Consider the following 15,376-nt stretch of genomic DNA (forward strand, 5'->3'; position numbering starts at 1 on the left):
GAAATTGTCACTTTGCCTACAAAAAGTGTCACTTCGTGGCAAATGATGCAACAGAAATTTCGAAAGAAGTACTTCCCCGCATCAAGGATCCAGAATGTAAGAAAGAGGATTAACACCATACAGATGGGCATAGGGGAGACAATCTCTGAATACTGAGGCAGATTCAAGTAGATGCTGGCCGAATGCCCGCAGCACCAGATCTTTGACCTAGACCCCATTCAATACTTTGTAAATGGATTGAGGCCAAATGAGAGGTTATTGGGATTAATGCAGCATGTAAGGGATCAATACTCAACAAATTGCCCGGTGAAGCTTTTAAGCTTTTTGTAGAGATGGGAGAAGAATTCCGTGAAGATGGAGCTGTTGTGCCCTAGAGGGAACATACCAGCTGTGCCCACGAACCAGAACTTTCAAGGTGGATGAGCTATGCGATGCAGTGAAACAAATTGTAGAAATGATGAAGCCCACGAATCAAGAAGTCTATCAAAGCATGTCAATTATGTCCTAATACAAACCATATGACGGACATGCCCATCCCTATTCGAGGAAGAGCAAATCAATGCCTTCGGGCATAACTACAACAACAATAGATGGAACTATGGGTAGAAGCAACGCTATAACCAGCACAGTCAAGGATATCATCAGCCATGGAGGAACCATGAGAACCTGCGGTACAGGGGTAATCACTATTTGGTCCCCAATCAACCTACAAATCAGCAACCGAACTAAGGCAAAGCACCCACGATGGAAGCCATGTTCGAGTGCATGCAAGAGACCCAGAGGAGTGTGGCCAAGATCCTACATGACAATGAGAAGTTCAAGCACGAGATCAGAGGGGCTATACACAACCTGAACACTCAGATGGCTTATATGCAATAAAACTTTGCCCAGATGAACATGAACAATAATAATGGAGAGTTGCCTACCCAGATCGTGGTACCAAACAAAGCCCAAGTCAATGCAGTCAATCTAAGGAGTGGCAAGACTTTGCCCAAAGTTGTTCACATGCCTGAGAAGGAGGCTCTGCCCACAAACAGTGAATAGAAGGTGGATGTGGAGATCGAGATAGAAGAGATACCAGAGCCCACCCCAGACCAAAGAAGAAGAAGCCCAAGGTGAACATAAAACCACCGTTCCTAGGCTGATTAGCCAAGAATCGTGAGGCAAAGGAGATGAATAGTTTGCTCAATATGTTCCAGAAGGTGGAGGTCAGTATCCCACTGCTTACAGCACTGCGCACTATGCTCATATGCGCCAAGTTTCTCAAAGAAATTTGCATCAAGAAGGTCATGTACACAGATGATGCAAAATTCAAGTGCGGGAGCACTTCAATTAAGAATGGAGGTTGTTGCTCATTGGATTTTGATGAGTGAGCAACCATTTAATATTGTGGAAATGATGGCTATACTTTCATGATGGATAGCAATCAACCCCAATTTTAGAAGATTTCTTGTGCCATGATAAAAAAAAGATGACATTCATATTTATAACTTGGAGAAGAAAAAATTTGTTGGCATTGAAAGACGTCAAGAAGATTTCATTGACCATTGATATTTAGAAGTCAAAAGTGCAAAAGATTTCTTATATATGTGTCACTGGCCACTTTGTTGATTCACAGTGGCAACTTTAGAAGAGACTTCTCAGCTTTATACCTCTTCCTCATACACATGGAGGTAATATTATTTATTTAATTATATAATGTTGTCTTGCATCACATTTGTTGATAATAATTCAATGTTTTTTTTTGACATCTATGATGGGCTTATAAAGTGTACAAAGGATTGGAGAATAGAGCACAAAGTTTTTACCATTTCTGTGGATAATGTCTCGAATAATGATGTTGCTATTAGAATTGCTAAAGAAATATTCTCCGGAATCCATAAATTATCATTGGAAGGTCAATTGTTTCATGTTAGGTGTACTGCACATATAATGAATCTAGTCGTTCAAGTTGGTCTTTCTGAGATTAAAAAAACCATTGAAGATGTTAAAAACAGAATGCGGTTTATTAATCAATCAGAGTCTAGATTGAACAAGTTCTATGATGTTATGCATCATTTAGGAATTCATGTGAAAAGGTTGATCATTGATTGTCCAACTCGTTGAAATTCTACATATGAGATGTTACTTGATGCATATAGAGTTAAAGATGTATTTCTTATATTTCAACGAAGAGAGCCTTCATATCATTGTTGTCCTAGCCTCGATGATTGGATGAAAGTGAAGGATGTTTTTTACATTTTAGAGGTTTTTTTATAAAGCTACTCATTTGATATCTGGAGTTGATTACTATGGCTCTAATGTCTATCTTGTTGTCATTTGGAGAGTTAAGCATATATAAATTCATGTTGATGAGTTTATTAGAGTGATGGTTAAAAAGATTAAGGAAAATTTTGATAAATATTAGGAAAATTGCAATCTTTTGATGGCTATTGGAGTAATACTTGACCCTAGCTAGGTTCAAAATTAGATTGGTTGATTTTACTTTTAATAAGATATATAACGAGGTTGAAGCATGCACAAATATTATGAAGGCTCGAGATGCATTATATAGCTTGTACTTTGAGTATGTTGAAGTTGACAATGCAAAGTCTCCAAAGGGTACTACTTCAGAAAGATGTTCTTCTAAATGTGCAAGTTCCTCATACAAAGGAAAATTAGTGCCTAGTGGTTTGTCTATGTTTGATGAGTATCTAAACACTGTTGAGGTGAATGGTCCTTTGAAATCGGAGTTGGACATTTACTTGGATGAAGGGGTTGTTAGAAGTCAAGATGAGGATAGAGCTGTAGCCTCTGGATGCCTTAGTTTGGTGGAAATCTCAAGAATTGAAGTTTAATATTTAATCCACTTTAACTCGTGATGTTTTGGCTATTCCCATTAGTACTGTGGTATCAGAGGCCAGTAGGCCACATTTAGAGCTGCAAGTCAAGTGTTAGATCCGTAATGTTCACGGTTAGGTTCTGATATGGTAGAAATTTTAATTTATGGTGCATATTTGATTCGCTAACTTCACGGAGTCAAGAAGCCCATTATGTCTCATGTAAGTTCTATTTATTTAACCTATTTGTACATTTTCATAAAATTGTATTTCAATTATTATTATTATTTTTTTTTAGGAGGATGAAGTGTCTTTCCATGTCATGTTGAACTCCACTTAATTTGCAAGCTTGGTGGAAGATTTGATGTTTGACAATGGTTCTATTGAAGTGTTATTTTGATGAATTCGAAAGTTCTGTTTATTTATATATTTGATGAATTGCAAACTTTTGAATGTTATGGTTTGTTTTACGATTTTAAACAGTGGAATCATCAAATGAGTATTTATTATTGTGTGTTTTTATTAGATAAATGTATTGAAATATACCTCTATATAATTTTACATATTTTTTTTCCTTTATAATTTTGAATTGAATATTTTCGAATCAGATCGAATAACATGAAAAATAAATCGAATATTCAAAATTTTTAATTTAGAGTAATTTCAGAAAATGAATCGAATACTCGAATCGAAGCGAATAATTCGAAAATCAATTTGAATCGAATATCAAATCAGATTTAGAATTCGAAACCTAATCAAATATCGAATCAAGTATATGAATAATTATATGGCTACGAATCGGATATTGAGATATTCCTCAGTATTAGATTCCATTACCACCCTAGCTTAAGGGCACGCATGGGTAAAATGCTAAGCGCTCTTTTGCTAGAATATAAATACTGATCGACTAGGTCAATAGATCAATCCAATCATTCGCACTCTAACATGTTTTCTCCACTTCCTTTCCTCACTCGCATTATTCTGCCTCCACGCTCTCAGACTTAGGTTTTTCGGTGACCAGATCAACCGGAACGACCTGACGGCCCTCGCTCATTGCTCAATTACTCTTCAACTCTGTCGACCAGATCGACCCGATTTAATCATTCCTTTACTATATTTCAATTGTTTTCAATACGATTTTTAATATTATTTACTGACTTGAGCGTCGGAGGCCCTTCCACCGACACACTCTGTAATACCCCGGATTTTTGATCCTAGGATTCATATGGTCTTATTGATATTATTAGGATACGATAGGTCCCTAATTCCCGGTTAATAAGAATAATTATCCTCGCGGTAATTTAATGAGTCTTGATGCCTAGATTTTTTTTCTTAAGAAAAACGAAAAATAGATTTTATTGAGATAATTATTTTTATTTTTCTGTGTGATATTGATTTAAATCAATATGTATATATGTATATTTTTCATTCCAATGTATAAAAAAAGTGCATATTTATTTCCATACGAGTTTGTATTTAAATCGTGTTTGAGCGATTACGGGCCCAGATAGAGGGCCGAGGGTGGGCCGATTTTTAGAGGGACTTGGGCCGATTTCAAGGCCATATTTAGAGCCCAAATGCAGCCCAGTTCAGCCCCAAAACCCACTTAATACATCGGCCCACTTAATACATCGGTCATCGTTTTAAATTTAAATGGGGACAAAGGTGTTCATTGCATGCATTGGGAACTACCAAAAAACATGAGAAATGTAAGAGCCACACAACCAATGCACCATGCATTGGTGGCAGGCACCCTACCTCCCCTAGGCCCCAAATTTTCGTGCTCCCTCCTCCTTAAAGCAAGAGTGGCTGCAAACTTCTCTCATTCCCTTCATTTTTCATTTCAAGAAAATGTTAAGGCAAGGGAGAACTCTTATTCTCTCCTCTCCTCTTTATTTTCGTTCACCCTCATCTCCCCCACTCCCAAAACTCTTCTCCCACCATTCTCACACTTCATAGAAGCCCTTGAAGCCTCAAGAGGAGTATTAAAGCAAGGGAGAGCGTGGGAAACCTAGGGCGTAAAGTTAGAGTGAAGATTTTACTTCGAGGGTGAGTTTTCTTTGGTTTTCTCAAACTGAAAATGCTTTAAGACCATGGATTTTTACACATATGTGTGCTATTGTGTGAGGATATGTTTTATGGTTTTGAATGTTTATTTTGGTAAAGGTTTGTGGGTGAAAAACTGTGCATGAGGTAAAGCTGCGAATCTGCCATAAGCACACTGCTCCGACAGTATATTGCAAGGAGATTCCAGCCATCCAAACGGTGCCAAAAAATTCCCAAACTTCTTTTTGTATTCACCTTCATGTGTTTTCTATATTATGGTAAACACTCAGAATATTTTGAGCTCTTATGATTTATCTATGATTTTTTAAACATCGTTGGCCATCTGGAATCCATTTCTGGTAAACAAAATTTGGGAAGACATAATTAATGTTTCAATTGGTTGAAACCTTTAAAATATGAATATTTTACTCTAGACTCTCGTACCTTTCTTTTGGCATCGGCCTCTCCATTTTTGGATGAGCGAAACACCCGTTATAAATCCTTGAATTCTAGTTCTTATTTTGTGTATCCTCCAGTAGGTTTTACAAACCTACAACTTTGAGGTGGCAAAGACCAACTTAAACCTTTGATTCTCAAGCCTATTTTTGTACTGAATGTTTATTCATATGTTGGGAACTTATTTGTTCATTTTCAGAATTTTTGGTGAAGTCTAAAGTGGTTTTTCCGATTTATGTTTTGAATCTGCCGATCTTGAACCCTATTTGTGCACTGAGCTTTAGACATCCATTTCTCCTAAACAATGAACCTTTTTGGGGTAAATCAAACTAGAGAGTTTTACACTCTCTCCCTAGTTTTCGGATTGACCTTTGGGGTTCCCAGTGGACCTCTGTAATAGGAGATGTGAAATTTTAAAAAATGCTCACTGACTTGGTTTTAATCTGAAAAGGGCATATCTTGCTCGCTTCAACTCCATTTCATTCGATTAAAATTGGAGAATGATCCTTGAAATGCCTAGTTTTCAAAATGTCCTTTGGAGCCTCGTATGGAGATCCGAGGCAGATTTGGTGCCTGTTGCAAAATAGCCCCTTAAGAGCTCAAGTTGTTGAATTATTTTCTAACTATGAAAGTTGATTTTAAAGGATATTTCATGAAAGGTTAAGTATATGTGCATGATGAGTTTAAAACATATTTTATACAAACTTTTCACGACAACGAGTGAGTTAACCTAGATAAGGCATCAAGATAAGCAAATGTATGTGAAATGCATGGTCCCTAACCTTGATTATGTATTGTAAGTCCGAGAATAGGTTGACCTAGAGACCCTAAGTAGACAACGGTTTACGTTATCTATGATATGTGCTAAGTGTTAAGAACTCGTCTTGTAGGAATTGGTCCACAGGACGGTGCCACAGCTGAAGATCACCTCTCTCTTATACATCGAAGATCAGGTGGGTTATATTTGCAAAAGTATGTTGGGTTAGTAAGCCCTCTCTTTAAATACAAGCAAATATGTTTCAAATTGTGAATGCATGTAAAATATTTTGTTTGGTTGTTACGAGTGATAAATCAGGGGTACCCGCAAGAGTAGGGTCCTGATAAATTGGAAGTCCCGTAAAAAGGGTCGGGTCCCGGGTTACGATCGGCTCTGTCCCACAAAAGAAAAACGGGTTCAGAGTAGTGTACACAAGAAATATAGGCCTAGGTGTGGGGATTGATTCTGCTGGGTCTCCCTATACCTAGCACCCCTGCAGGTAATACCAAACAAGGGGAAAAACGCGCGTGATAAAGAGCTTCGGCTCAATGTTTTTATATTGGAATTTATAGTAACTGTTTTATAAAGTGTTGCTACACATTCTTCCAGACATGCATTTCACTGATAAAGAGAAATTTCTTTAAACTAAGTTTAAATAAAAAGAGGCATTAACTTCACTGAGTGCATTAGTACTCAGCCCAAAGTTTTTAAATCCTTTCAGGTTAATGGAGCCGGGTGCAGTGGAGGCTAGGTGGTGGTGGTGGTCTGGAGCAATCAAGAAGGTTCCTTGACGAAACCTATTCCCCCATGACTCCGATCACAAACTTTTCACTTTGTTGGTTGGACTGCGTGGCAATTATGAACTTGTTTACAATATTCCCTAAACAACTGAACAATTGAGTTTCTTCTGGACACTAGAACACCTTGATAACAAACTCTCCGGACTTGACCGAAGTCCTCATATTTCGTGCTAAGTCTGATTTCCTTTGAGCAGAACGATTAAATAATAGGTTCCTGAATTCCGCTAATTAACCGAGTTTTTCAACTAGAATAGTTAGGTTATTTATTTCTGCTAAATAACCTCGATAATCACCCCGAGTTCAGTAAGGCTGGCCCCTAGATAATTCGGCCATTCGGGCCGTCACATGATGGTATCAGAGCCAAGGTTGCTCAAAGGATACCCTAGAGCCCTAGTTGTTTTTCTCCAAGACAAATCCACAAGGACCACACCACTCCTTCTCTGCCCCGACTCGAGAAAAATAGGTACAATTTTTCAAGTTACTTGTTAATGAAAGTTATATGTTAATGCCCATGTATGATTTATCTTGCCCAAGGAGGGACATTAAATAATGTTTCAATTGGTTAAAACCTTTGAAATATGAATATTTTACTCTAGACTCTCGTACCTTTCTTTTGGCACCGGCCTGACCATTTTTGGATGAGGGAAACGCCCGTTATAAATCCTTGAAGTCTAGCTCTTATTCTGTGTATCCTCCAGTAGGTTTTACAAACCTACGACTTTGAGGTGGCAAAGGCCAACTTAAATCTTTGATTCTAAAGCCTATTTTTGTACTGAATGTTTATTGATATGTTGGGAACTTATTTGTTCATTTTCAGAATTTTTGGTGAAGTCTAAAGTGATTTTTCCGATTTATGCTTTGAATCTTCCGAACTTGAACCCTATTTGTGCATTGAACTTTAGACATTCATTTCTCATAAACCATGAACCTTTTTGGGGTAAATCAAACTAGAGAGTGTTACACTCTGACTCAACTAGAAACACCTCTAGATTGACTTGCAATAGGATAAGGACACTCTAGCAGTGGTAAGTTAACCCAATGTCGTCTCTCAAGAAAGATCTTTAAGGGCTCTAATTATGTCACGAGAAAACAGTAAACTACGGAGTTTAAAAGCAGTAAAATTAAACTAAAGCTTGGAATTTAAACTTAACTAGAAACTTAAATTAAAGAATTGACTAGGCGAGAAAGAACAAAGCTAAAAACGTAAGCATAAAGAAACTATAAACCCTAGGCATGAATGAAACGCATAAAGTAAAGGCAGAATTTAAATACTTGAATTAAAGCTTCTAATTTAATGAACATAACTAAAGTGCAGAATTTAAAGGAAAGCAATAAACGAAAGTAAAGCATAAACATAATGAAATTGCAGAATTTAAAGGAAAACAAGTAAAAGCAAAGCAAGTAAATAAACGTAAATACGAAATACCATGAAACGTCTCGAGAAGCAACCTATCACGTGATTACAACTCTAAACGAAGAACTAATCTAAAACATGAATTAAAAGAACTATACTAAACTAACTAAGAACATAATTCAAAACAAAGACTAAGAAAATAATAAACCTAAACTTTGGCTGCCTAGCAGAAACTAAAGATTAGGGCAAAGGAATTATATCTTACAATGAAAAGTATGGCCCTATTTATAGATTTCAATCTAATCTTGATCACCATCAACTTGCCATGCAAAACTGGACTCTAAAAGGAATAGAATCGTGTAAACATAGGTAAGTCCAACGAAATCGTGCTTTGCAAGTTATCTTCAACTCTGGCGATAAATTGGCTACTCTGCACGTTCAGCTCTGGAAAGGGAAGTGCAGAGCTGAAAATCAGCTCTGCATTAGCGAGCTCTGAAAAAGTGCAGAGCTGAAAAGTCAGCTCTGCATAAGTTGACTCTGTCGATCCTTAGCTCTGCTCTGTCAAATTTACTTTGGCGATCATGGCAGAGCTGGAAGTCAGCTCTGGCGATCAGGACAGAGCTGGAACTCAGCTCTGACGGTCATGACAGAGATGGAACTCAGCTCTAGCGGTCATAGCAGAGCTGAAAGTCAGCTTTCGAAATTTAGCTCTGGCGAGAGTAACTCTGCTCTCGAACTTAAGCGAACTCTGGTGTGTCAGCTCTGCTCTGAAGATTTTAGCTATGCATAGGGAAGTTCAACTCTGGAAATTTTGGCTCTGACTCTGCAAGTCAGCTCTGCTCTGACGACAGAGCTATCCTCGCAGCTCAGCTCTGGCGACAGAGCTATCCTAAAAACGCCATTCTTAACCCAAAATCTCCAAAATTGCACTCTTCCATCTATAAAACCTAAATCTCCTGCAAAGCATAAAACAAAACATAAAACGCACCAATTTCCCGAAGATTTAACTTAAAATATGCATATGCAAATCCCTAAAATTAGAACAATTAAGCATAAATCAACCCCCCACCACTTAGCCTTTTGCTTGTCCTCAAGCAAAATCAATATGAATCCTAGGAAGAAATTGGTTTCAACGATGCTTATTTCCATCCAAACATTCAACAAAGTCAATTCAAAATTTTACAATCAACACACATCTCTTTATCATGCAAGTAACTCACAGTTTACGAAGCAACAAAATAGTAATGCAAGTAATTCGATCAGACTCAATTCTCCGCTAGAAGTGAATTCCCTAATGTGATCGCCTTTATAATCAATATCTCCATTTTTCACACTTTGTGTGCTTAAGTTTTTGGACAGTTGAGCCATAATTCATGAAATAAGAACCATTTGGATGTAATCCAAAGTCTTTCACGTGGTTTCCCATGCTCATAGTTAAACTAGATGAGCAGAGACTCGGCGCTGTCACAATTCAGGGCTGGCCAGATGTTTCAGAGCTGATATTTTCAAAATTGGCAATTCGTCCAGCATTTTCACAAATAAGGATACGATCGTAGGCAATCACAATGACAACACTCCTTCTAACATCTACCGGACAAATCACGTTTTACTTACTTACAATCGTGTTGTAACAAAACTCAAATCTTTGCACAAACAAGAAATATATATCAAAAGTAAAACAAGAATAACCACCATTCATTCACAAACCCGAAATTCACATCGAAAACTATATTCTCTTCCACAAATTCATAAAAATTAGCAAGTATCCAAGAAAAAACTAAGCATAGAAAGACCAATCTTGCCTAATTGAAAGCATAAGCACAACAAAACACCCCCCTCCCCCCCACACTTAAAGCATGCCATGACCTCAGGGCACAAAGTAAAAAGAGTTAGAAAACATCCCTAATTATCGGCATTGAAAAATTGAAGCATTGTGAGAGGCGGTGAAGAGTGGGATTTGCACTCTGTGCAGAGTAGAAAATGTCAGCACTGGCTTTTGCAGAGTGGAATTTCAGCTCTGACTCTGCACAGCAGAGTCAGAGTAGACGTGCAGCGCTGGCCTTCTTCAGAGTAGAAATTCATGTCTGGCCAGTGCAAAGCTGACCTTTTCAGCGCTGGCGGCAAAGTCAGAGTAGAAAATGCAGCGCTGAAAACAATGACATTAACACCCAAAAATCCAAGTATCCGCACAAGCAACCAAAGACTTAGAAAAACACAAAACAAAAACGAAAAACAAAGAAAAACAAAAAACTAAACCAACGGTAGGTTGCCTCCCACCAAGCGCTAGTTTTAAAGTTGCCAGCCCGACGTAGAGGATCCCCTAACCAAAGTCACTATGAAACGTCAGCTGAATTAATCCTTGTGAAAGCGCATTCTCCTCCATTTCAGCTGCGGGTCCTCTTAATGAGCAAGCAGAGCTCATCACATTCATCATTCTCTCGAACCATGAGCTAGATCGAGAGCTTCCTTCTCCTCCAAGAGCATTACACCTTGCACTCCTTGCACGACACCATCTTTGTAGTTCAGCATATCAGCCCATTCTTCCTCAACGGTTGCATCCGCTTTCACTTTAGTTGGTGTTTCTTGCTCTGCATTAACGTCGAGTGGAAGTTTGGTCAAAAACTCGTCTTCAATGGCCTCCTCATCTAGCAGGTTAGTAAGAAACTCCTGTATTATCTCGTCCTCTTCCGGGCAAGTGCTCTCCAGCATTGGCGAACTGGTCAGGGCTGGCGGACTAGTCAGGGCTGGCTGACTGGGCAGAGCTGGGCTCGTCAGGTCTGAGCTCTGCAGGGCTGGACTATGCAGCGCTGAACTTGGCATGACTGGACTAAGTAGCGTTGGAATGGGCAGCGCTGAACTGGGCAGCGCTGCACTTGGCAGAGCTGGTGCGATGGTCAGAGCTGAAATCCTAGGCAGAGCTGGCACAAAATTGTCAGCGCTGAAAATTTTCACTTCTTCCACATGGTCAGAAATCTCAATAGAATAACATATATGCATTAAAAAAGTAGAAATAACAGGCTTCTTAACGAATATAGAGAACGTTACCGATCTACCTGACCCGGCCATACTCAAAGTTCCAGAACTCACGTCAATGCGAGTTTGGGTAGTAGCCATTAAAGGCCGACCAAGCAGCACAAGATGGCCGTTCTCTCCTGTAATGCCTTTCCCTTCATCGAGCACCACAAAGTCTGCCAGCACCTTGATTCCTTTCACCGTGACTTCGATATCCTCCAAAATTCCAAGTGGGCCGGTTATAGCACCGTCAGCTAGCTGGAGTCTCATATTTGTACATTTAAGCTCATGTTCGTTCCTGCCCAATTTCTAAAATATAGCAAACGGCATCAAATTGACTGCCGCACCCAAGTCTAACATACCCGAGAACTCTCCAGCTCTTTCCAAACCAATAGCAATAACGAAACTTCCTGGATCTCCTTGCTTCGGTAGTGGTTTGGTTGGATCTACAATCTTTGGTGGCAGAGGCGGGCTAGGGCGTAGGATAGCTTTCGGTGGCCGATATGGTATAGTGGACTTGTGAAGTTTCAGCTCTGGCGCCCTTCTTAGCTCTGGCGCTCTTCTCAGCTCTGGAGTCCTTCTTAGCTCTGGTGCTCTTCTTATGCCAGAATTTTGCAGAACTGGATTTGGCATGGTTGGATGTGGCATGGCTGAATTCTGCAAGGCTGGATGCTGCAGGGCTAGACTCTGCATAGCTGAATTCTGCAGTGCTGGATTTTGCATAGCTGGATTCTGCAGAGCTGGAGTCTGCAGGGCTGGATTTTGCATGGCTGGATTCTGCAGAGTTGGACTCGGCAGGGCTGGACTTGCCAGGGCTGGCATCCTCATCTGCTCTGGTAGCATAGTCAGCTCTGGCGCTCTCATCAGCTCTGGCATCCTGGACAGCGCTGGCGGTGTTCTCATCTCTGGCAGAGCAGTAATGGCCAGAGCCTGATGTAGCTGGTTCTGCTGCTGCTGTAGCTGGTTCAGAGTGCCCGACAGTTTCCCCACGGTGGTCTCAAGTCGGTTGATGGTGGCTGCCTGAGACTCCATATTTTGCTTGCTCATCTCCATAAATGATTGCATCGTCTCCTCTAAAGACTGTTTCTGCTTTTCAAACTGTGGAGTATTCTGAAATTGTTGAGCAGGCTGAAAATTCCTTTGTTGCTGACCTCTCCATCCGCTATTAAAGTTATGCATGCCTTGATTATAATCTATGCTCTGCGCAGGGACAGGTGCAGCTTCCGTTTTGCTCATCTTGAGCTGCTGGACTTGTCTCACAAGATCGGCTACTTGCTTCTGCAGCTCATACTGGTGCATTACATTCTGGCCTCAACTCTCTTTCCACGGACCGACTTTTGTTGGGAGCTTTCGGCTAAGGTTTTGAATATTTCCTTTAGCTCTGCTCCAGTCTTCCTAGCTATGTTCCCTCCTGCAGTGCTGTCCACCAAGAATTGGGCAGTTTGCACTAACCCATCGTAGAAGTATTGCATTAACATCACGTTCGTCAGTTGATGTTACGGGCATTGACGGAGTAGTTCTTGAAATCTTTCCCAAGCTTCATGTAAATGCTCGTCTGGTCCTTGGATGAAATCTACGATCTGCGCTCTGAGCTCCTGTGTCGTGTGGCTGGGATAGTACTTTAGCATGAACTTCTCACAAGCTTCTCCCCAAGTGGTGATGGAGTTGGGCGGCAGAGTTAACATCCACGTCCTCGCCCTATCTTTAAGTGCATAAGGGAGACACTTGAGCCTTAATTGGTCCTCCGTGAGATTTAGCAATGGGATGGTTTGCACTTGCATGCAAAAGTCGCGGATGAACTGCAATGCGTCTTCACTCGGTATCCCATGGAACAAAGGTAGCAAACTTGAATCATTCGGCTTCAAGTTATAATTTCTGACGGCGGTGGGAAGCACAATGGCCGAAGTGTTAGTGTCCCCTATGACGGGCCTGGAGAAATCTCCCATGTACTCCATCTTATTCTGTGCCATCTCATCTTTGGCGTGCAGGGCTGACTTTTCTTCTTTCTTGTTTGTGTTCTGCTCTGATCGGTCAGCAAGGTCAGAGCTGGCTTCCTCCTTCGTGTCTATGGTTAGAGATAGAGCTCGCTGGCAACTCTGTAGGCTTTTCCTTTTCCGTTTCGTCAGAGCTGGACTTTTTAGCTCTGGACTCGTCAGCACAGGACTCGGCAGCACTGGACTAGTCAGGGCTGAACTATGCACAACACTAACAAACAGATTAAATGCACCGGGTGGAAAGAAAAGTAAAAACAAAACGTAGAGTAAAGAAAGCAATTAAAAACTGAAAAGAAAAGTGACACAACTAAACGCCTAAAACCTTTCCCGACAACGGCGCCAAAATTTTAACTCAACTAGAAACACCTCTAGATTGACTTGCAATAGGACAAGGACACTCTAGCAGTGGTAAGTTAACCCAATGTCGTCTCTCAAGGAAGATCTTTAAGGGCTCTAATTATGTCACGAGAAAACAGTAAACTACGGAGTTTGAAAGCAGTAAAATTAAACTAAAGCTTGGAATTTAAACTTAACTAGAAACTTAAATTAAAGAATTGACTAGGCGAGAAAGAACAAAGCTAAAAACGTAAGCATAAAGAAACTATAAACCCTAGGCATGAATGAAACGCATAAAGTAAAGGCAGAATTTAAATACTTGAATTAAAGCTTCTAATCTAATGAACATAACTAAAGTGCAGAATTTAAAGGAAAGCAATAAACGAAAGTAAAGCATAAACATAATGAAATTGTAGAATTTAAAGGAAAACAAGTAAAAGCAAAGCAAGTAAATAAACGTAAATATGAAATACCATAAAACGTCTCGAGAAGCAACCTATCACGTGATTACAACTCTAAACGAAGAACTAATCTAAAACATGAATTAAAAGAACTATACTAAACTAACTAAGAACATAATTCGAAACTAAGACTAAGAAAATAATAAACCTAAACTTTGGCTGCCTAGCGGAAACTAAAGATTAGGGCAAAGGAATTATATCTTACAATGAAAAGTATGGCCCTATATATAGACTTCAATCTAATCTTGATCACCATCAACTTGCCATGCAAAACTGGACTCTAAAAGGAATAGAATCGTGTAAATATAGGTAAGTCCAACGAAATCGTGCTTTGCAAGTTATCTTCAACTCTGGCGAGAAATTGGCTACTCTGCACGTTCAGCTCTGGAAAGGGAAGTGCAGAGCTGAAAATCAGCTCTGCATTAGTGAGCTCTGAAAAAGTGCAGAGCTGAAAAGTCAGCTCTGCATAAGTTGACTCTGTCGATCCTTAGCTCTGCTCTGTCAAATTTACTTTGGCGATCATGGCAGAGCTGGAAGTCAGCTCTGGCGGTCAGGACAGAGCTGGAACTCAGCTCTGACGGTCATGACAGAGCTGGAACTCAGCTCTAGCGGTCATAGCACAGCTGGAAGTCACCTTTGGAAATTTAGCTCTGGCGAGAGTAACTATGCTCTGGAACTTAAGCGAACTCTGGTGCGCAGCTCTGCTCTGAAGATTTTAGCTATGCATAGGGAAGTTCAGCTCTGGAAATTTTGGCTCTGCTCTGACGACAGAGCTATCCTCGCAGCTCAGCTCTGGCGACAGAGCTATCCTAAAAATGTCATTCTTAACCCAAAATCTCCAAAATTGCACTCTTCCATCTATAAAACCTAAATCTCTTGCAAAGCATAAAACAAAACATAAAACGCACCAATTTCCAGAAGATTTAACTTAAAATATGCATATGCAAACCCCTAAAATTAGAACAATTAAGCATAAATCACACTCTCTCCATAGATTTCGGATTGACCTTTGGGGTTCCTAGTGGACTTCTGTAATAGAAGATGTGAAATTTAAAAAATGCCCACTGACTTGGTTTCAATCTGGAAATATGAAATTTCTAGATTTTTGCTTGATAAATGCCCATCTTTTAAAGGGCATATCTTGCTCGTTTGAACTCCATTTCATTCGATTCAAATTGGAGAATGATCCTTGAAATGCCTAGTTTCCAAAATGTCCTTCAAAGCCTCTTTTGGAGATCCGAGGCAGATTTGGTGTCTGTTGCAAAACAGCCCCTTAAGAGCTCAAGTTGTCGAATTATTTTCTAAGTATGAAAGTTGATTTTGAAGGATATTTCATGAAAG

The 15,376-nt window shown here is 39.8% G+C and overlaps 1 protein-coding gene across 1 annotated transcript; it reads right to left on the minus strand.

Moving 5' to 3' along the window:
* Nucleotides 1-11,553: 11,553 nt before the first annotated feature.
* Nucleotides 11,554-12,480, minus strand: LOC131025853 (uncharacterized). The gene has a single exon (XM_057955638.1). The coding sequence runs from the start codon at nucleotides 12,478-12,480 to the stop codon at nucleotides 11,554-11,556; it is 927 nt and encodes a 308-aa protein (XP_057811621.1).
* Nucleotides 12,481-15,376: the final 2,896 nt, after the last annotated feature.

Source organism: Salvia miltiorrhiza, chromosome 5, assembly GCF_028751815.1.
Source record: "Salvia miltiorrhiza cultivar Shanhuang (shh) chromosome 5, IMPLAD_Smil_shh, whole genome shotgun sequence".
NCBI classification, from domain to species: Eukaryota; Viridiplantae; Streptophyta; class Magnoliopsida; order Lamiales; family Lamiaceae; genus Salvia; species Salvia miltiorrhiza.